Source organism: Limanda limanda, chromosome 9 (assembly GCF_963576545.1).
Source record: "Limanda limanda chromosome 9, fLimLim1.1, whole genome shotgun sequence".
Classification (NCBI taxonomy): Eukaryota; Metazoa; Chordata; class Actinopteri; order Pleuronectiformes; family Pleuronectidae; genus Limanda; species Limanda limanda.
Window position 1 is genome coordinate 9,493,750 of NC_083644.1, and position 22,913 is coordinate 9,516,662.

The 22,913-nt window shown below is 41.5% G+C and overlaps 2 protein-coding genes across 4 annotated transcripts in view; both read left to right on the top strand.

Annotated features, from left to right (window-relative positions):
• Positions 1–8,161: 8,161 nt before the first annotated feature.
• fam163ab (family with sequence similarity 163 member Ab) lies at positions 8,162–9,538 on the top strand. The gene is made up of 2 exons (XM_061078816.1): positions 8,162–8,254; positions 9,140–9,538. The coding sequence occupies exons 1-2, from the start codon at positions 8,162–8,164 to the stop codon at positions 9,536–9,538; spliced, it is 492 nt and encodes a 163-aa protein (XP_060934799.1).
• A 2,858-nt stretch (positions 9,539–12,396) lies between these two features.
• rabgap1l (RAB GTPase activating protein 1-like) overlaps positions 12,397–22,913 on the top strand; it is a 97,132-nt gene continuing 86,615 nt past the window's right edge. Inside the window, exons 1-6 of one of the 3 annotated variants that reach the window (XM_061078581.1) lie at positions 12,397–12,478; positions 18,022–18,248; positions 18,586–18,739; positions 20,641–20,845; positions 21,652–21,826; positions 22,603–22,760. In XM_061078581.1, coding sequence (XP_060934564.1) covers positions 18,111–18,248; positions 18,586–18,739; positions 20,641–20,845; positions 21,652–21,826; positions 22,603–22,760 — 830 coding nt within the window. In that variant the 5' untranslated portion in view covers positions 12,397–12,478; positions 18,022–18,110. Of the gene's footprint in view, positions 12,538–12,688; positions 12,866–18,021; positions 18,249–18,585; positions 18,740–20,640; positions 20,846–21,651; positions 21,827–22,602; positions 22,761–22,913 lie in introns of those variants that run through there. The other 2 variants (XM_061078580.1, XM_061078582.1) reach the window with 2 other exon arrangements.

A 22,913-nucleotide genomic window follows, 5' to 3' on the forward strand; every position in this document is an offset into this window, starting at 1 on the left:
CTTGACGAAGGTGTGATTGACAGAGATGCAAAAACACAAAATATAATACAAGTCGCAGGTATTAGACCTTTAAATAACTTGCAGTATTAAAACAAAGACTAATTAAAAAAAACTAGGAGTCAAGTAGGGGGCACAGTGCAAAGTATAAATGTTTAATGAGCTGAGAAATGATTAATTAAGTCTAGGTCAGTGCATGTGATCATAGACGTTGTCACAGTAGCTCTACAGTTGTACAGCAGTGAAGTCCCTGTGGCAGGATAGAGAGCAGACGTCGACTGGGAGGCCCACAGCGTCCCACTGGTCTGGATGATAGTCGTCAGTTTCCATGTAAGTGAAGGTCTTCACCTCATCTGGAGTCACGAGTTTGTAGAAAGGCTGAATAAGGAGCTGGCAGCCTGGAGTCCAGTAGCCTGGAGAGCAGCACAGCAGTATAATGTTCACCAGTTATAAATCTAACCGCGATATATTCTCCATCAGAACATGGTCCAGATTGGACGGAGAGACGAGACTCAAACCGGCTCCAACTATCTGTCCTCCCGGCTCGCTCCATCTTCACAGGGTCCGGGCTGTTTTACTGCGTGTATTGATCATGTGCTTTTATAGGGCCAAGAGGATCGTTCCTGGGAGTGGTTCCTCACATTCTTTGCCCCAAATGACCCCCAGCAAAATGAAGTAATTGAACTAAAATGTTCGGTGTCATCAATCTCTGCCTACTGGGCCGTAACTGCTGCGACAGCTTAAGAGGGAAGATGGGAGAACGGTTGGTTGAGCTCCTGTGGTTCCCTCCGTGCGTGGAGACGGTTTTCAAGGTCACATGTTGGAAGGTCGGCGTCCTAAAAAGTTGTCATCTTGAGTCTTGTTCTGTCAAAGACTCGTAGCTGAAAAATACTGATAAATAGTTTGTCGTTCTGAGATCAGTTTTGTCACCATGGTACGTCTTTTCCATATATGATGCTTCTTCACAGGATGTCTTAATAACATACAGTATACCTAAACTTAGTAGAAATTGTATAATCAAACAAGAAAAGTGGTAAAATATTGCTATGTAAAAGTGAACCTGATGTTCACTCTAATATTAAGTGCAGTATCCGCTCCTGCAACACATTATCCTGTTCATTTTTTTTTTGTTAATATATGCAGATACACGGTAAAGTCGCTAGTAAAGTAAGACTTTGGTAATTTTGATAATAGTTTATTATTGGACACGTTTAAAATTTGCTCCACTTGCAACATTAAGTACATCAACCAAAGAAAACTGAAGGATAAATACATGATTCATCACATTATGTCCACAAAATACAGTGAACGGTCCTTACACACCTGGGAAGTAGAGTTCAACTTTTCTTATTTAACAACTTCAAAGAACTTGTCTCTTTCCTCTTTTATACAATCATAAAACTCATGTCTATGTGCGAAAGCCCGCATTCATGATATGTAATTTGCATATGTGTGACCTTGTAACTATAGAGTGTTTTTTTATACAAGCAAACAATCAGCCCCATTAGGATGATTTATAATAACCGTTCATTCTTTTCTTCCTGTGCCATCATCAGGTCATAGGTGTATTTGTCACACACGTTAATTCATGACAATTTTTGAAGATATTCCCATCCGCCTCTGTTTCTATAGTTGTGTTGTGCTATTTATAAAATGTTCAGGGTTAAGACTCCATCCTTCTTTCAACTTGTCTGCACTAACTCGGCTGTAGTCTTGTTTCTGCTGAAATACACCACATCAGTGCTATTGAGTAAAACCTACAATGACTTCTTCAAGATGTTACATTTGCGTCTTTCCCAGGATCCAAGCTGCACTGCAACCACCAACCAGGAGTGAGCTGTTGCTATTTTACAGCATCAACTCAAAAGCTAAACTAAACGGCCCCTGTGTGAAGTTTCCTCCTTCAGTAAGAAGGGATTCTGTTCTTCTTCTTTTCACATTTCACCCATGATTCTACTTTTACGGTGAATAATCATCCTGAAAAAGAAATACCCCAATTTCTAAACCGACCCCCTAAATTGTGTTCGCTTCACTCCCCCTCGTGCAAAAAAAATAAAAAAATAACACACATTCACACGCAAACACACATAGACGCCCACGCTGGGCTGCAACAGAGACGATGCAGAGAGGGAACAGATAGAGGAAAGCCTGTAACAGGATTAGACAAATTACATTTTAACTGTGACCATGAATCCCATTTGGATGCAGGACTTGTTTTCTTTCCACTTACAACAGCAGCCATCGAGTTTGACGAGAAAATTGTGGTTTTCCAAAATAATATCTGCTCAAATTTGGCATGAATTAATACCTGGTAGTTGCATTAAACCATGTGGGTTTTTTTTAGAGATGTATTTTTGAGCCCTACGGCTTTTATTGATAGGAGAGAAGATGTATGTGCATTCAGACATCTTAGGCATCAATGACAATTTCTTTGCTCATATATCAGCCGCTTTATTGGTATCTAAACAAATTTAATGTACTAATATCAGAGCAGAAACATTGGGATGGCCGTAGAATTCTGTCCAGCAAAAAAAGCCAGTTTTGACATTGTTGTCTGATGAGGTCAGGTTGCCGTCTTGCTTGAATACAGGCAGGACATATTGTTAATTTCAAACCTATGATCTTTTCTTCCAAGACACTGAGGACAGATGGTGTTGTAGTATGTGTGTGTGTGTGTGTGTGTGTGTGTGTGTGTGTCAGTGTGTGTGTGTCAGTGTGTGTGTGTGTGTGTGTGTGTGTGTGTGTGTGTGTGTGTGTGTGTGTGTGTGGAGGGCCAGAGACTGACACCAGCTGACTGCTGGCCTGAGCAATTTAAGATCCAAAGAATCAATCTTGTAAAAATCTTCCAGGGCAGTGAAGGTCCTTCAGATGCTCCTGAAGACTGATGGCCGAGACTCCAGAGGGAACACTCCATCAGAGCCAGAGAGGGGGAGATAGAGAGAGAGGGAGGACGGGAGGGAGGAAGGGAGGAGGGGTGATCTCATTACTCTGATTTGCCAAAAATCAGCATGCGGGGATCCTGGGGTATTAAAATATGAGGGGATTTTATTCCACAGACAAAATAGTTTGACAGGACGGAGACAAAGGGAGAGCAGCAATGGAAGTAGGCACAGCTGGAGACTTCAAGTGAAAAAATCTTTAAAGATCAATTCTCTAGTGTCGAGATGTGCAGTGAATTGTGTGATAACATGGCTTAATCTTACATAATGGAGCGGAACAGACCGAGCGACACACTCTGGTATCATTTCTCAATTTATTTGAATAAGTGAACAAACATAGAGTTGTAACCCAGTGATTCAACAGTTAATGAGCCTCACGTACACTGAGTCGTATCAAAGTGTGATATAACGAGCCATTAGCGCTGTGCATCAGAGTATAATATGTCGCAACCAGATGCAATATAAGATATTTGAGCCGAAATGGGGGATGAAAAATAAATTTTCTGCCTCGAGCCAAAGTGCTGCAGATACTTTAAGAAAAAGAAAGAAAAAAAAAAGTGATCCCGAAATGAAGCTGAAATGTGCTGAGCCCAGAATGCATTTCAGCTTCGGCTCCAGAGGATGTCGGGACTCTTTGTGATCGTCGGGCTGTGATTCACCTGAGACACAACTGTTTTTCACTTTGATTTGCAATGGAGATAGTGTTTCCCTTCTTCAGTGCACGTGAAGTGAAGCTCAGAAATATACAAACAAACAAAAGTCTCCCTTTAAATCTGTGAATCCTTGACGACCTCAGCAGCTGTCTCTCTAAATACATTATGTATGTACCGAACCGTGAGCTGCTGCAGACGACATGAGCTCTGCTGCTGGAAATGTGCTGCAATCTTTATTTATATTATACTGCAGCATCAACACTTTGGTGTGAGAGTTAGGTTCAGTGGTTATTTTGTAAATTTAACTTTATCTCACCGGCTGCAGAGGCAGTATGTTTTAGGGTTGTCCTTCCATTTGTCCGTTCCCATTCTTGTGAACACGATATCTCAAGAACGCTCTGGAGGAATTCCTTCAAATTTGGTATAAAGGTTCAATTGGATTCACACAAAACCTGATTTGATTTTGGTGGTCAAAGGTCGAAGGTCAAGGTCATTTTAAGAGACAATCCTATGAGTCTGGAAAAAACTATGTAGGCTGACACGGCACTGGGTTTGGCATACAACCACAGTGCGGTATTTCTAGTATTACGTGTTAGCCTGTGTGAATACTGCGTGTGTGTGTGTGTGTGTGTGTGTGTGTGTGTGTGTGTGTGTGTGTGTGTGTGTGTGTGTGTGTGTGTGTGTGTGTGTGTGTGTGTATGTGTGTGCGTGTGTGTCTTATCAGTATACAGGGCTCTTCAGGCAGTATGGGGGATTGAGGGCCACTGTAATCTGGACCCAGAGGTGACTGATCCAGCTTTCTTTCTGTCTGTGCTCAACATGCGTGTGTGTGTGTATACTGTATGTGTGTGTGTGTGTGTGTGTGAGTGTGCTCTGTCTGCAGATATCTCATTGTCTATACAGTTTGTCGAATGAAGTAAACTTAAATTAATCTAACTAAAAAGTTGGTCCCAAAGTGCTTGCAGAGCAACATGTCTAATGTGAGAAAAAAAAATCTGTGTGTGTGTGTGTGTGTGTGTGTCTGTGTGTGTGTGTGTGTGTGTGTGTGTGTGTGTGTGTGTGTGTGTGTGTGTGTGTGTGTGTGTGTGTGTGTGTCGGAGTAAAGGATGACGTGGTGACAGCGGTGACTCCCTTTCCATTTCCTTCTTGCAGTACAAGTAACCGCGCTGGCATTAATTATGAAAAATCGGGTGGTGTACTCAATCTGAGTTATGATGAATGAAGTTGAGAGGAATCTGTCAGCTGCCGTCCCGTTTTGTCCCCACAAATTATTGAAGGCTAGTGTACTTTCCGACAGAAACATGCTTTATGAGCTCGGTGCCAGTGAAAGCAGCACGGCCTCCTTCTCCTCTGCAGCGGAGAGTCTGAAAACAGCTCCTTACAATCAGATTAGAATCAATACCATCAAAATAAAAACTTAGTTTGAGATATTTTAAACATACAGGTTAACACGGATCCATTTGTGTCCAAGTGTCATTGTGATGGACACAAATTAATCCAGAATGTGTTCAATAGAGAAAAGGACAATAACTAAAAACATGAGAAAATGATGGTGTAGCTCACACAAAGTGTTGTGTAATTTTGTGTTTTTGTGTTTTTGATTGGATCACAGCTATTTAAAAGAAATATCCATGTCAATTTGTCAACGTTTTTTAAACTTACTGTAGAAGTAGGTAAAGGTACAGATACAGGTACAGATCAGCACACTGTGGGAATCAGACTTTAATTAGAAAACAGTGAGTTTCTGGATTAATTGTTGTTATTCCGACTGAAGCAGCAGCTGCAAACCCCCAGGACAAAGCTGTGAGACCAGTGACCACAGTGACCACAGTGACCACAGTGACCACAGTGACCACAGTGACCACAGTGACCACAGTGACCACACTAGAAATCGCTTGTCATGTGATGCCCATTGACTCAAAATGCTCCTTTCTCTCATATGTCATCATTGCAAAAGGCAGAGCTGCCAAATGTCACATTTCTCTTTTTTACACCAAGATTTACTATGTTTGCATTTTGTATATCCTTATAAATCATATATTTTTGGAATATAGGAGAAGAAAAAAGTCTTGAAGGGGTAAATTACTTCGATGGATGTGTGTGGGAAACCAACAGAGATCTCACCCTGAGTCAAATGCTCCTGGTGAAGGAATGGGGCATCATATTAATTTCTCTTAAACAGTCTGCCTACAGTTCTCTGGGAGGACGGAGGCATATGTGGAAAGATCTGTGGCTCCGGGAGGACGAGCACAAGCCTCATAAATTGTCTCACTTGACGACTATGAGGTTTCCTTCTCAGTCCCCAGTCGCCCAGGGCCACATTTGTCACTGGTAGCAATCTGTGATCTGTCTGCAGGCACGTTGCACTGTGGATGGCATAGGTATTGGATTCAGGATCTCTTCAGTCTGGTTAATTAATATGGATTTGCACAGTGATGGACTGACAAACATAATTTGTCACATCACATGCACGGTTTATTCAGACGTCAGACGACGACAGGACTCATAAGTGACAGGCTGAGGAATGTGCTCTGTCTCCTGTAACGCAGAAAGTTGTGAATATGTGTGTGTTGTGTAGCGCTACAATTCTTTTATCACTTCCCTTTTGTTCATGTTATTTCCTACTGGTTACATACATTTTTAACTTCCCTATACATTCATCCCTTTTTTTTCATCCATCTGTTCCTTTGTCTACCCACAGGACAGAATGGACCCAACCTCCGACTCAATCATCAGTTTGACATGTTTTTATCAGGAGGAATAGATTTCACTTCTCCTGGACAAGCCTCAGTCTGCAGATTAAACCCCCCCCAACCTACTGAGGCCTTCGCTGCTAAATCACTTTTACTGCTGCTCCTCGACAACGTGCAGGGGCAGCACGTGCATGCCTGTGTGGAGACTTTGTTCAAGAATATGGTTGAGAATTACTAGACATATGTTTAAGTATCTATGAGGTTTTTAATTGAAATGGTTTTCTTTCTTTCCTCTCTGTCCTCAAAATGTTTTCTGGGAGGTTTTTCCATGTTCTGTTTCACTGATTTCTGCTGTGGAGCTGAAAATCTGCACAAGTAATGATTAACGGATGAGGATAAGTAGACAATGACAGAAACTCATGAACAAGCATCCAAGAGAGAAGACATCACATGCTTTCCCTGAGTGTGGTGGCAATGTTGTGTTTGTTTACAGCAGATAGATACCATGACAACACATTTAAGGCTGTAAACAGTTCCGACAGCCTGTCAGTCAACAAGTGCGTGAAGATTGTATTTTTATCGCATAGAAATACCACATTGTTTGAGGTATTTATAAGGGAACAATGCATTGAATTGTATCACATGACACGCAGCTACATTTGTTTCTGTCCTATTGGTGCCACCTTGTGGAGAAAATGTTTTGACTTTTGAAATCCCTCCGTTTCCTCCTCCTCCTCCTCCTCCTCCTCCTCCTCCTCCTCCTCAGAGATGTTCATACAGTGTGGCTATCCAGCGGTGGGCCCTCTTATCTTTGACCTGTGATTGGACCTCTCTGCTCCCTTGCAACCTTCAAACACTCCTCTGATGTAAGTCTGTGTATTCAAAACTGTGTGTCTGCAAAAGCCGTCCAACATGTTGATCCACAGTGTCCCACAAGCATTTATGGGGTTTAAGGTGTGTGGACTGTGAAGGCCAGAGAATATGGCCAGAGAGTCTGTCATACTCATAAATCCATGCATGCCTTTTATGCAGCCATCTGCATTTGCTTGTTTCGCCAATCATTTATTCAATTTGATCATTTTGGTCAGCAATAGATGGATAGACAGACAGACAGACAGACAGACAGACAGACAGACAGACAGACAGACAGACAGACAGGCAGACAGACAGACAGACAGACAGACAGACAGACAGACAGACAGACAGACAGACAGACAGACAGACAGACAGACAGACAGACAGACAGACAGACAGACAGACAGACAGACAGACAGACAGACAGACAGACAGACAGACAGACAGACAGACAGACAGACAGACAGACAGACGTGAATATGCGTCTGTCATTTAACTCAACTTTACTGTTATTGCTCTGATTTCAGGTGTTAAGCAACTTTGCTGAACGTGAGTATTATGACATTAATCATGAAGTTTATTCTGTTTTGTCAATTCTAAATAATTTATGTTTTTGTTTTAAGTTTGCATGTTTGAAATGTGTGTTCGTATTTGAATACTTGTTGTATTATCGAAAATATAGTCCCCCTCTATGTTTATCTTCAGACAGGCTACATGATGAGGTCATTTTAGCTTCAAACATTAAGGCTGTGTGTTAGCGCTGAGCCACATGATGAACGTGTCCCTGTGCGCACGTCATTTACTGCATGTTCTCCGTTCTTGTCACATAATTGTAGAATGACCTTTTTGAAGTTGGCTCTATTACCGTACTTACATCGGAAATATATTCCAGCAGATTGCCTCCCTGTTTACTGGAATACTGACATTAACTGTGATTTAATTAAACCTCAAATCTTCTGAGGAGCAGGTCGTTGATGATGTAACTTCCTGTGCCTGTGTCAGAGTTTGATGGAGAGCTGGTCGGATGACAGCTGGAACTGTTGTCATAACCGGAGGAATACTGGCCACAGTGATACTTCTGTGTATCATAGCTGTGCTCTGTTACTGTCGACTCCAGGTATGTATTTGTGTGTGTATGTACTTTATGCTCGTATGTTTGTATGCATGTATGGTTATATACATGTACACAAAGCATGTTTACAAACAGTAATTCACTATATGAATTCATTGTCACCTTTTATTTTCATGTTGAAAATACTACTTGCAAATACTGTTGTAGTTAAGCTTGCAAGTATGTACAGTTAAGACATTGATAGTTTGAAATTGAGTAAACCCAGTACCCAACAATTCAAAACCAGATGGGTACTCAGCAAAAAGTTCTGTCTTACCAAGATTTAAAACCTATTTTTCCTCTTAAGATATCTATCTATCTATCTATCTATATAATATATATATTTATATTAACCATCTATATAATAATATAATATATGTTACTTCATCAGTCCCACTGGGGGGACATTTAACCTGTTAAAGCAGCAAAAAAGAGAGAGTGTAATACACACCCAGTAAAAGTAATTAATATATAAATAATACAATATGAACACAAGGAGCTATACAAATACAGAGTCCTTTTTATAATGTAAAAAGAAAATATACAGTGAACCAGTATTGCACATATATGAAATTCAAATGACACAGAACGGCAATTATTACTGCACAGTTAAATTAGTTGAAAGCCTGAGTTATATATATATAAGTGGACTCCTGGGAGCAGTGCTGCTTGTACAAATTGATGCCAGAATCTTAATATATGACATATGGATGTAAAACCACAACCTAACCACTGAATTCCTTATGTATGTTAATCATATCAAACTAAAAAAATCTGAAAGATAGCACATTAAAGAACCCAGACTGTAGACCTGGAGTTTGTTATGAACATGTGTTTCAAGGTGCTTTTGTTTGACAAGGTTACGACAGTGTGATCCTCTCTTTCCTGTAGTACTACTGCTGTAAGAAGAATGGGTCTGACAGCGGCTCCATCTCTCAGCAACACTTTGCCTGCAACTCCTGCAGCGTCACCGGCCTGGACGGATCCATCGTCAGCCCACTGTCCCTGTCGCCGCCGGACACGGCCAGACCCTCCAACCCCGCCAAGCCCGGCGGGGGTCGGCGCAGCTACTGCCCCAGTTGCTCGCCCTATGACTCGCCCTTCTACATCCGCACCAACGATGACATGCGCAATGGCGGCGAGCGCATCACCTACATGCCCACGCACTATGAGAACCAGGCACTGGCGATGCCGCTGCCCGCCGTCCGAGGCTCCCTGCTGAGGGAGACTCAGCGAGGGCGGCCTCCTGATTTCTACACCAACACCCGCGCCATCAGCACCGAGGTGTGACCAGCCCAAAACCCCATAACACATAACAACACCCTCACGCACACATACACGTACACATACACACACCAGGACCAACACTAACAAGACCACAGAAGGGATTTTACAGCTGCCACCAGTGAGGATGTGCTTGAGGAAGATCCACTGTCTGTGCAGGTTACATCATCACATTAAATTAGGGTTTGGGCAGATCCAAGTGAGGATAACTTCTGAACACCAAAGTTCAAACCTTCACTTCACTTTATACTATTATAGATTTTAAATACCCATGTTCATGAAGACAATAACTATATAACTGATGAAACTGTAGCTGTAAAACGTCCTGTAAGAAAATGTCCCTTTATGTTTCCACATGAAGGGAGCGGTTGTGCACTGTCTGTTGACTGTTACTGTAACTTTACTGACTGAGGGCTAATTTCTTCACTGAGAGAATTCTATGGGTTTCTCCTGCTGCATATCTTCCAACGACTGCCAAAACGACGAAAGGAAACTGTATAATGAAGTGTGTGAGCAGCTATGAATCAACTGTGTCATAATAGGAAGAGTTAAAAGGACTGAAATGCATTTGAAAATGTTACAAGGGCAATATAACGAGAGGAGCATCCCCTTTGCAGTTCTTGGATCTCTGGAAGCATGATAGAGTCACAGGAAAGGTAGAAGAGTGCACACGACTGGAGCTTTGTCTATGCAAGCAAACTACTGCAGCTCTTCATCTCCAGTTCTCTCCTGTCAGCAGTTTTCATCCCATCTACTTTATTGGAGGAACATCTTGGGGCGGTGTGCACACCCAGTGAGCTACGACCGACACGCATTTCAACCTGGATCGTGGATACAGTGGCTGGGTTGCCAGATCTGGCGCTGAACCACCACTTTGTCCACCCTGAAGTGTAAACCTGTGAATAATCAAGGATGCCTGGCTGAGCCCTTGAACGCAACAGTGGTGCGCTTAAAAATAACTGATTGAATTTCTCTTAACTGATGGTGATGCATAAAAGTTTGGCGTGTAAATATGAACTGGAACGAAAGCGTCTTCTTGATGGAGAGAGATGCACCCTGGGATCTGAACTGTGTATTTTGAATGAGGGAGTGTGATTTACTAGTTTGTGCTATTTTGTCCACACACTCCTGCTATACTCCTGTACTACTCTCATGTTGAATCTTTGAAATGCAATTAACCATTTCATTTATTTTTATGGTTTGTTTTTCTTCTTTTTCATATTGTGAGAATGTCAGCGAACAAGTTTATGTGATTGGAAACAGTTTCACTCGTTTTCTCCGTGACACTTTCTGGTGTTATTGATATCTGTATTTCTGTGTAAAGGACTCAGAGGCTGTCTGAGGAAACCTCACTGACTTGCATGGCGTGACATTGTTTGGATAGGGTTTTCAGACTGGCCACGTGTCATCAATTAAACATTGAGCAAAGAAAACTTAAGTCCTTTTATCAGCAGCTACTTAATTTCTTTCTAAATACCTTTTTAACGTTCAGGTTAAATGAAGTAAACTGCAAAGAACAAAGAAAAATAACTCACAAGAACAAATAAATGTACAGAGGACTGTTCAAATTAAAGTTTGTCACAAAACATCAACATGTTTGCTTCTAGGGAAACTGGTGAAATCTAGTCCGACACATCTCTAAAGAAGATTTAGAGTTTCTACATGTTGTTGTCCACTTCTACAGATTATTTGTCATCATTCATTTATTCATTGTATTAACTATCTATTTTACTACTTACTTAACTATTTATCTTTGAACATAGGAAAAAAATAAGATTTTTAGAAATGTGGGTAAAATGAAAATCGTACACAATAAATACAGAAACAGTAATATTTGACAGTGTTGACTTTTGACAATTAAAGATTTGTAACTGCTTGAAATTGCTTTTGTGTCATTATTGACAAAGCACACACAGACACAGACACACACTTTTCCCCATTGAATTTGCTTGAGTCTCATTCAGATATCAAAGAGCAGTTTTCTGCAGAGTTTTAGTCATGGCCTCTGAACTACTTTGACCTCCAGCTAATGGATGTCATGAGGCAGACAACCACTACCAGAGATTGAATTTAATTTTCAGAACAAAGCTTTCATTTTGCATGTTGTTTACCCCCTTACGGGAAAAACATTAAAATGCATTGATGATTCTGCTGCAACAAAGTTTAGCCCGAGAAAAGTGAACTATCCTTTAAGGTTTTTCTTTTGGCCACAAATGAGAATAGGTTCAGTGTGTAAGATTTAGGTGAAGGGGAAGAGTGTTTTTCATCTAAGTTGTACAAATTGTTGTTTTCTTGACCCTGAAATGGGCCTTTTAGATTTAAATACTTTATATTTACGTACATCAGGAGAGTTTTCCTCTCTACGGAGGCTGCCATGTCTTTTTTACTATAGCCCAGACTGGACAAACAAAACACCTTTTGAGTTTTTAATCACATCTGGAAGGCTACCACAGGGGTGGGTGAGGTGAGGGGGTATTCAGCTGCAACATGAAACCACACCACTAGAGGTCACTACACTCCACACACTGAACCTTTAAATTGCACAGAATCAGAATTATTTTATTGGCCAGCTATATTTTCACATACAGGAAATTGACTTGGTGTGGTTGGTGCAAAGGACATAAAACAACAATACAAGTAGACAAAGCATTAACTGAAAATTTGCAAAAGAAGATCTTCAAAACCTACAGAGGATATTCACCATCTAGTCCTATAATATATTCTAATATTTCACATGTTGAACGGTCATATTGCAGAAACTTCTCTATGTGATATATGCAAACTAAGGACGTGCATGAGCCAGAGATTCATCAGGACTACAGCGCATGCGCAGGAATGGAGCTTGGATTCCGAGCGGAGTGATTCCTCCTCCCGGACACGACACGATCTTCGGGCGCAGCTCCTCTTGACAGCTAGCAGCGAGCAACTCGTCCACGATCCCAACAAGTGAGTTGACAGCTCCGTCCTCCGCACCTCCGTCCCTCCGTCTGTCCTCCGTCCTCCAGGTACGAGCCCCGGGGACCGCAGGGTGGGTGTCCTCCTCCTCCTCTCCCCCCCGGTCCGGCCCCGGAGCCGGGCGGGGTGTCGCTGAGAGAGAGAGAGGGAAAGAGAGAGAGAGAGCACCGCTCCTCTCTGCTGCTCCAACTGTTTCTGGACTTTGGGCTGGTTAGCGTTAGCATAACTTAGCTTTAGCTTTCAACGCGTAGCACCGCTCACTTCCGGTTTGGGCTCCTGCTCTCACCTGGTAGCTGGCTGACAGCAACCTGCTTTGCTCCAGAACCCAGTTGTTGTGTGTAAAGCAGCTGTTCTAAGGATCTACCACTTCTGTGACGGGTGAGTTAGCCTCCTGTCGCTAGCTAGTCCGTCTCCCAGCCCACCTCCCTCCCCTGTGCTGCTGTTTAAAGAGGGGGTCAGGACTCCTGGTGGTGTTGTGCTTGAACCCTCCCAGTGCCACCAGTGCCACGACCATTTGATAGAATTCCCTTGGTTAGACTGGGAAGGGGAAAGAATGATGCTGCTGCTGATGCTGCTGGGAGGCTGTGTGATGAGCCTCCTCCAGGCCCTGCAAACACACACCACCTACACTCAGAGTTCACAGACACACACTCAAAAGAAAACACACCCTGACATTACACAAGACAGTGTTTCATTCACATTTGAAGCCATGATTTTTAAGCATTGACTGAATCCACAGCTGGAGAAACTACACTTGAATTCCTAGATGGTTCCACCAGGAAGCACTTCATGAGATCTGCTTTGTTTTTGTGTGTCATCCAGGAAAAAGGCTCTTTGCAGCTTTTGCTTGACACATTTCATCCAGTTGTGTTTCATGTGAGTGGAGAAGCTCACAGCCGTGTTGTAGAAAACACACACAGTCACATCACTGGATCGGCTTGTTGTGTTGTCAAGATGTTTCTTTGACAGGAGGGAGGTCACTACAGAACCATCAAGTATATGGAATAACACCTTGCATTGGACTATATTCATGGTTGTAGGTATATGTTTGTTTTTGGGAATAAACAGACAAACCAGCAGATAGTGTGTATTTGACTATAAAAACAAATGGCTGCAGGTTTAGACTGGGATGTAATTCACTGACCGCAGCAGTAGAAGCTGAACTCTTTGTTTGTTACTGGGCATGTGTTGAGTCACCTGGCTTAGATGTTTTGGACTTATTGAAGTTACTGTCGCTGATGGATTCTTCAACAGAAGGAACATTACACGTACAGGGAAATGAGCTCCCAACCCTGGCAGTGCTTGAGACACCTTTGTTACAGTTTACCTGTCATAAACCGGATTAATGAGCAAGGCCAATAGGGGCAAAACCTGATATCATGACAGGACTCAATAGTTCACGTAGGCAACTCTTTTCAAATGTATAGTGGCTTATTAAGTTAGTCAAACATAACCAGCCTAACCCTAACAATGGCTTTATATTAATCACTACTGAACAGGTTTGCCATGTTGCCATGACAGGTATGTCCAGTGCGCTCGTGACACTTAACAACTTGTTGATTAGGAGGCAGCAGACTCTTGACATAAGGTTGAAGCTGGTTGGCCTCAAGTTCTTCACAACAAGGTCAGCAGGGTCATGAAGCAGTTGGAGGTAAACATCAGATATTTAGCCACCATCACCTACAGTCTGAAGAGACACGGGACCAGATGTACCACCCATCCCCAGATTGACCTGTCACTAGGGATGGGGGGAAAAATCGATTCAGTTACAAATCGCGATTCTTGTGAATGACGATTTTAAATCGATATGCTGCCACCCAAATCGATTTTTTTTTTTTTTTTAAACATATTTATTGGTTTATACCGGGGGGGGATATATGGGGGGAGCAACATCACCCCAGAGCATGTTGACCAGCTCTTGTTTCTGCACAAGAATCTAAACATACCCAAGCACTAGCTTTGCATCGGCTACATGCAAACAACAATAGCCTACTTTTTGTTTATTTCAAAGTTTATATTTTAAGTAAACTTTTATTCATTCTATTTAATTTACCTTTTATTTATTGTTTAAAAGTAGCCTAAGTGGCATACATTTCTTAATCTGTCAGTTTGTGTGCAGTTGACAGGGGCTATACAATAATAGGGCACATTTTTATTTATTTTCTCTATTGGCTGCCCGGGAGTCATTAAGTTAATGTTAATATTTGAAATAAAACTGGTAAAGCTCTAAGTGAATTTGACTGTGTTGTATTTGAAGGAATGATTCAACATTTTTCCATGGTCCAGTATTTAAAAAAAAAAAAAAATAACCAAAAGAAATCCCAGGAAATCGTAATATCGAATCGCAATACTTACAGAATCGCAATACCCACAGCAATCGCAATACATATCGTATCGCAACCTAAGTATCGTGATAGTATCGTATCGGGAGGTCCCTGCCGATTCCCGTCCCTACCTGTCACCCAACTCTACATTGTTGTGAAAGAAGCTTTCTCACTCATGCCTCTTGCACCCAGCATCATTCACTTTGTAAAACTCTCCTCAGATTGAATGTAATCCCAACGTTTGCATTTCAATCATTGACCTTAACTGAGGTTTATCCCTCTCGACTCTCAAACAGTAATTACAGTATTCTGTTTGTTGATACTGTTGTATCTCAGCAGGGCAAGTCAGCCCTCAGAAAGACGTGCACCCATAGACATGACGTAGTTGCTTCCCCCAGCTCCTGTGGGTGCTATGCAGTCTGTCTACACCACTGGCCGTTCACAGTTTCCACACAGGCAGTCGTTGGCGAGCAAGGCTGCCAACTGGGACTGGCGGAGAAGGCTGGTAATGACTGGGTGTACATTTGCTCCGGTGTTTAGAGCCAGTGAGAAAGCAACTGCCCCGGCCACCGGAGGACACTGAGACTTGGAGAGAACGGAAACAGTCGTATCTGGATTAATACTGTTGTGTACTATGTGTGTAATTACTTGAAAACTCATGGATCCCTATAAATGAGTCCTCAATTGATAAATCGTTCGAAGTCATCCACCATATTTCAGTGTAATAGGTCAGACATGATAACATTTCAGCAAATGCACTAATCAAAGCCTTGGCTCATCATGTTAGGAATGCTCTCTACTTAAAAGTTAATAACCACTTCAGTGTGGGTTGGAGTCTGTTCATCACATGATTCACAACCAGTTTGACATCCGAAGAAGAGACGTGGAACTGGTGGACATTTCCTCTCAACGACACAGATTCCCATCCGGCCTTTACACTATCTGTGTTTCTTATCTTGGTTCCTTCTCGCTGCAGCTCGGTCCAGGGATGTGAATCAGTGAGAGTGTTCCCTTTTTTGCTTCATGCTCTTTCCCTGCTAATTGAATAGGTGTGATCGGAGCACATGATGCTGTTGCTGCTCATGTATGTCTGCGTTTAGCCAAATGCGTGTTTGAATTAAATTTGCCCGGGTTAAGTGTGTATGAAAGCCTTCTGTGTGCATGTGAGCATGTCACTGTGAGTGAATGAATGACCCCCTTCATGCTTTTGTGCTGAACAATGTGTGTGTGTGTGTGTGTGTGTCTGTGTCTGTGTGTGTGTGTGTGTTTGTGTGTCTGTGTGTTGTTGTTCTTCTTCCACAGCATCATCATAAACTCTAAACCTGAACCCCAGCTGTTTGATAGCTGCTTGAGCTGTACATCATTTACACAACTTATCTATGTTTTTAGCAAACTATAGTAAAAAAAAACAACTAAAAGTAATATATAATAATCTATAAATCTATCTAATCTATAAAAGAAGTGGAAGTTGATGCACTGGTATACGCAATGTCTATGCAAATATACTTCTCAGGTTGGACATAGTAACTTATATTATTATAAGTATAAGTATCATATATGATGATATAAAACTGAAAAGCAGCAACTTTCTGTGATTTAGTGGCTGAAATCCATTCATTTTGGCAATTTTGTTGATAAAAACGTATCGAGTACCAAAATAGCTACATATTTATTCATCATATGATTTGTAATTTGTTTAGTTAGGAGGTTAATGTGGCTTTTGAAGCAGTAGGTGGTATAGGCGTCACTAAAGTACTCCTAATTGTTTATTGTTTATATTATTATTATTTATTTAAACAGTACTTTACAGCTGTTTGGAGGACTTTCTTAATTGTATGTTAGAAACAGAACAGAACAGCTTTCTTGCTCAGAGTAAAAGTTAAGTAACGGCCATCTTGACTCGTTGTTTGTGGTACAGGCCGACCCACAGCAAAACAAATGAGCCAGCAGGATGTAACATGTACAGACAATGGGTTGGTGCTTATGTGCAGTGAGACACTTTCAGGGGGCTGGTCTTCTGGTGCTGAGTCTGTAGAAGTAATAGGAAGAAAATACATACAAATAATGCCAGCTCGACAATTAAATATCCATTATTTTCAATTGAAAACCATAAAACTTCAATAATAAATTGAGATGATTAGGAAATACCTGGAAATGTCTTGTCACACATCTGACAATGGTGGATGTAACTACGTCAGTTGATTTCTAACTGTTGCAATATTGTCCAACCAGGGCTTAAGATAATAACTGAATGTTCAACAGAAACAAATAGCTGATGTTAGAAAAACATGGAAGGATGAGGATGTAATCCTTTAATTTCAGGTTAGAATATTGTGTGGGTGTCATTAATTCAGAGATGACATGATGCATTGAGTCATATTTGCATCGACTTACGGTTAAACCAAAATGTGGTTTCCACAACCAGGAAGTTGTTTTGCTGTTGTCTGACAGGTCTCTGGTGTGTCTGTGTGCATGATGGGTGTGTTTTGTTTGATAGCCGAGTTGATTTGCACGTTACAGTGACACAACTGCTCACTGCACATAAATTGTAAAACATTAAACCTTGATTTGTTTAATAGGACTCTCAATAGAGTTACCTTCTCAATGTGGTCTTTGACTTATGATCTTATAACCACATTATTGAGAAAGTTGCTGAAAGGAGAATTCAAAAATAGTTTTGTCTTGGAACAGGGAGAATGTTGTGGTTTTCGTTCCCACTGTACTGTGTATCTTTGGTAAGCATCTCCTGTGAGAGGTGTGTAACTGATTGATAGTTGCAGCCTATAATCCCTATAATCAGGGCCAGAGGGGCAAGAGTAATACCAAACTGTAGAGCAGTTGAAAAAGACACGGAAGTCATAAAAATATCTCCAATATTCAGCTTGGAAACTTTAAAAATATCAAGTATTTTAACAGAGTTTGGTGTATTTGTTACAGTTGCAGCTCTTCTGGTTCAGGAAGCCAGGGACCATGGGTAATATCCACAGCTCAGTTGTGTTCCAGTTCAGTGAGTGGGTCTACACAGTCAAGAGAGTGATAGGCTTTGTTTTTCTCTGGATGAAAACCACATGATCCTTGCAGAGCACATCAGAATTAACCATGACATGTGGCTGTAGAGGGCGCTGTTGCTCAGGAAACAGCTACATAGTGTTGCTTTACCCATTTCAATGCTTAAACTGCTTCATGTTGCTCTTTTTGTTGTGCCTGCAGATTGAATACAGAGCTGGGGCAGACAGGAGAGGGAAGGGGAGAGCTTGAACCCTGGTCTCCCCCGCTGACCCTGAGTAAACCAGCCAGCCATGGATGACAGCTCCTCACTGGGAAAAGTCAGCAGCTCCACCGAGTCCGTGGCCACCGTCACCAGTGAGGAGTTTGTTCTGGTACAGCCCAGTGCAGCAGGGTCACCACAGGGCTCTGAGGGCAAACCGAGACTCAAGGTCAGAATCACACCTGGACACACTGTTACACTTGATTTGAATGGTGCAAGTTGTAATTTTCATTTCCCCGAAGCTCAAACGTATACAAAATTAAACCAAAAGATTTAACAGGGCAGCTAAGAGAGCTTTACCTTGAAGTATTCATGTGGTTTTGCTGTGTAATTGCAACCCAATAAGGCGCGTTGACAGCACGTGATTCACAAAGTTTTGGCAAAGGATTGAGGAAGCACTTGTCTGTCCTCATCTATCTTAATGTTTCCTTTTCCTCACCATGTTTAATCTCTCCTTGTTTCTCTCTGTCGTCTCATGTTAATTCCCCTTTTCCTCTATTCTTTAGATGTCTTGGAATGGAAGCGAGCAGCTGGAAAGAGCCATGGAGGACGTGCTGGATGATGATGATGATGATCAGGTGAAGACGGAGGTGGAGAAGAGCAGTGTGGAAAAAATGGAGAAGGACCCAGAGAGCCAAGTCCTGGAGCCACCACCTCCAGGTATTCTCTCACCTCTTGACCTTTCAGCTCCATCTACAGTAACTGTCTTATTTTCTAACCCTTTTCACTGAATATTAGTGTCAAAAAGAAGTTAATTTCAGAAATTGTCAAATTTCAGTGAGCTTTGCTGCACAGATTTTTAGCATTTGAGGCAAAGAAACCCAACAAGTAATTTCTGATAGTGCTCATACTTGGCTTATCTCTTACTTCACTGGCATTTCACATCAGAGTGGAAATACCAATTTGTAATGCATTCTTGGATGAAAAAATGTTTAACACTGACCAGAGAACCTTGAAAAGATGCCGCTGCATGTGCATACCGTTGGAAAAAAAACGAATGCAAGTCTCGCCGTATCAGATTGGCAGTGCCGCTATCTGAACTTGCTGACATTGCTTCAATGCTGCATGTATCAGCAAGGACGAGTTGGCCCAGACATCAGAAGAAAGACCAACACTCTGTGCTGGGAATGATACACTTCACTGTTTACCTTGCATGTACAAGGCGTTAGCAGCATATAGGCTCCAATCCCTCTGAGGTCCCGTATCATTAAAACTGCAATAATGGTAGAAAATGTATTCTATTATGAGGGATTTATGAAGTCACCTATTTATGTTAAAGAGTTTGAATTTGTTTGATATGATATTGCCCTGGTAAACTTAGGTGTTGCATTATGGCAGTACTTAAGATTTAGTTCCCTTTCTGGTTTCCAAATGAGATTAAAACAATATCACATATGTGTCTAATGTGATTATTGTCTTTAAAGCCCTTTTAGGGACAGGCATTTGGAATCAGCAGTTGCTACAAATGCTGTGATGCATTGCACTGGATTATTGCTGCGTTCTTTTCCATATATTGCACCCCAAAAAAACATTTCAAAAAACATTGAAATTTGAGAGACAAGGACATTAACCTGCAAACACAGGATGTGAGTAGATGAACTAAAGTGAAATGCACCTCTGTGTGTATTTTTAGGCGATCGTGTTGCCAAAAAAACAAAACGTGTAAAGCCCTTCTGCTGAAGCGCTGCACTCTCTAGTGATATGAAACAAATACTGATGCGTGTCACAGAGGAAGGACGCACAATCATTTCTCTGTCTGCAGACAAGTAGTCAAATTCACGGTGATGCTAAGAATGAGATTTGTACGAAAGAAAACTGTTAAAAATCAAGGTATGTCCAAACTTTTGCATTGTACCATATACTGTTATTATTTTAGCATTACTGTCTGTTGTGTAAATCTCAAAGCTGATGAATGCAGCAGGTGAAGTGAAAGTGAAAATTTCAGGTGCTTGAGACGAATGATGACCATTAATATCATATATTTGTTTGTACCTTAGATAGATATTTTTACTTACAACACCATCGAATTCAATGTTTTAGTCAAGACAGTATTTTCGTTATTGTTCATTTACTCACCTGGCAGACGTGCTTCTATCCAAAAACAAATCCCCACTGGAATGTTATGTTAAGACTACTCTTGTTTTGAATTCATTTACGCTTACTTTATTTTTGTGTTAATACACAACTGCAGCGTGAGCAGAGAGGAAATGGTTAGTGTGGGGGTCAAGAAAGAGTCAGTCAGCAGTGGAAATCCAGCCGCTACTCATTGTTCGGTTTCCTGTTTGGGAAGTGTGAGAGTTTCAGGCTAAAGGCTGTAGTAGCTGTAATAGTCTTAAATGCACCACTCTGTCGTGGACCTGTTAAACTACAGGATGTTAATGTCCAGAAAAGGTTATGGTCTCATTATGCTGTGATGGAATGACAGATTCACATGATATGTTGCTTTATCTTGGTTCAAGATGGACAATCCATTTATTTCGGAATATGCACAGAAAACCCCCGAGAGTACATTCCAGCTTTTGAGGAAAATGAATCCCATCCCAACCACTGTGTGTCCACAGAAGCATGTCCAGCACCGGCCAGCCCTGTTGTCCTGGAGGAGGACAGTGTCCAGTTTAACAAGCTGTCCTACCTGGGCTGCACCTGGGTCAAAGCCCCCCGTAACGAGGCCGAGGCCCAGGACGCCATGACCACCCTGCGAGCAGAGAGCGCCATTCCCATCCCCATCACCCTGCATGTCCCCTGCGGACCAGACGGCTCAGTCAGGTCTGTAATGTATTAAGATTGAAGTAAGATGAAAAGAAAAGTAGATGTGTCTTTTGAGAATGGTTTTTCTGGTTATTTAAACTTTAGAGTAGGAGTAAAGATACTACACTAGAGAGAAATAGCTGACACTATAATCGTGGACTGACAGACTTCTTGTGAGGTCCAATAAAATCACAAAACCTAATGGTAGCTGTGGTTGTGGTACATTAAAAACGAGGACACCAGGATATATCTACAAAGCTTTGATACATTATTTATCACAGTCTCCAGCAGATAAACAGTCACTTAGGAGAACAGATCATCATGAATTATGTGTATATCGAACGTCCACATCACATCTGCTGGTTGATATCCAGCAGAAGAAGTCAACTTACAGAGGAATTGTGTTGAGAGAAACGTTTCAACCATCCTGAGTCATTAGGTGAAAGGGGAACATGAGATGTGTAGATGCACCACAGAGGAAATGAGACGTGACTTTTTTTGACTGTTGAAAATGCAGTGACAAGGATCACTTACTGAGTGAATGGAATATAAAATGTTATTCAGTTCCTTGACACTTTGTACAAACACATCTTGAGCTTAAGTTATCTAATGCCAGTTCTACACACAACATCTGAAAATGTTTCATGATGTTAAATATTTTCAGTGGGATGTCGGGTCACAAAAAAATAGTTTTGGTGGTAATAGTAAAAAATGTATCATTGACCAAAACAGATAAACTCTTTTTGAAACCATTTTCAAATTAAAGTTTAGTATCCTCAGCCTACTTCTGTTTGATTGTTAGTTTAAACCTTGACTCTCTGCAGGATTGTGGACCAGGCTTCAGGTACAGAGATCGCCTCCTTCCCCATTTACAAGGTGTTGTTCTGCGCTCGGGGACAGGAGGGCTCAGTGGAGAGCGACTGCTTCTCCTTCACCGAGAGTTACCGGAGTTCTGAGGACTTCCAGATCCACGTCTTCTCCTGTCACATTAAGGAAGCTGTGAGTTTCATGGCCCTATTACAAACTGCAACTCAACATAGTGTTCAGTTCACTGTACTGCATGAAATCCAACACCATTGAGTCACAGGATAGCAGGCATCAAGGAAGCTGTTATGAGCAGGAAACGATAATAAAATAGAACTTCTGCTTCAGTAAAATTTGCAGCTGGTAATCAAAAGCTCACTCTCCACGGATACGATACAATAAACAAGTTGGATCGGAGACTAAACCTAAAGCTTTTGGTTTTATAAGTCTCACATTTTATATTTTGAGAGCAACATTGACACATTTACAGATATAATTTTAAGCCATCATGATTGTACCAAGCGTGTGAAATGGAAAACAACTTAATCCACTCTCAGTAATGTTTAAAGTAAATCTCCACAAATAATGTGTCTGTCAAAACTAATGAGAACAAATCTCAGATGGTTTGAAGAACAGATATATCTATTTTTTAATCGTACAGAATGTCCACTGTATTAGGATGTAGTGACATTGTTGAACCAGCTGAGGGCAGTGTTCTCCTGTTATGTTGATCTCAATAATCTCCAGTCTGTTCTACTTATTTCTATCCCTTAAATGTTCCTGTTCTATGTATTTCTGTTTGTGTACATTCGTTTTATGTACTCTTGTCCTTTTGTAACATTTGATTTATCTGTTCTGATTGCTCATAAGCAAGATTTATTCTTTTTTTATTCTCCTCACCCTTTAATTCTTCCCACTTCTTTAACTCTCCGTCCGAAGTTCATCACCTCCCCTCTTCTTTTTTCCCCCAGGTCAGTCGGATCCTCTACAGTTTCTCCACGGCCTTTCGACGCTCTTCTCGGCCGGCAGACATCAGGGACACAACGCTGTCCGGCCCCCCCGACAGTGACCTCTACACCTTCACTGTGTCGCTGGAAATCAAAGAGGATGATGGCAAGGGCAACTTCAGGTACTTGTTTCGTGAATACACACTGGTGCAGATCAATACATGAGAATAACAGCCTTTTTAATGGAGGAACCTTCATTTGTTTGTCATACATGTAGTTCTGTATCATCTTAGTATCACAAAACATGTTATTTAGAAATGTGTGTTATATTGTTA

Excerpts from the sequence above, each read along its gene's own strand:
- fam163ab (XM_061078816.1), top strand. The coding sequence starts at position 8,162 with ATGACAGCTGGAACTGTTGTCATAACCGGAGGAATACTGGCCACAGTG. Across the intron at positions 8,255-9,139 it reads TCTGTTACTGTCGACTCCAG|TACTACTGCTGTAAGAAGAA; the intron begins GTATGTATTTGT and ends TCTTTCCTGTAG.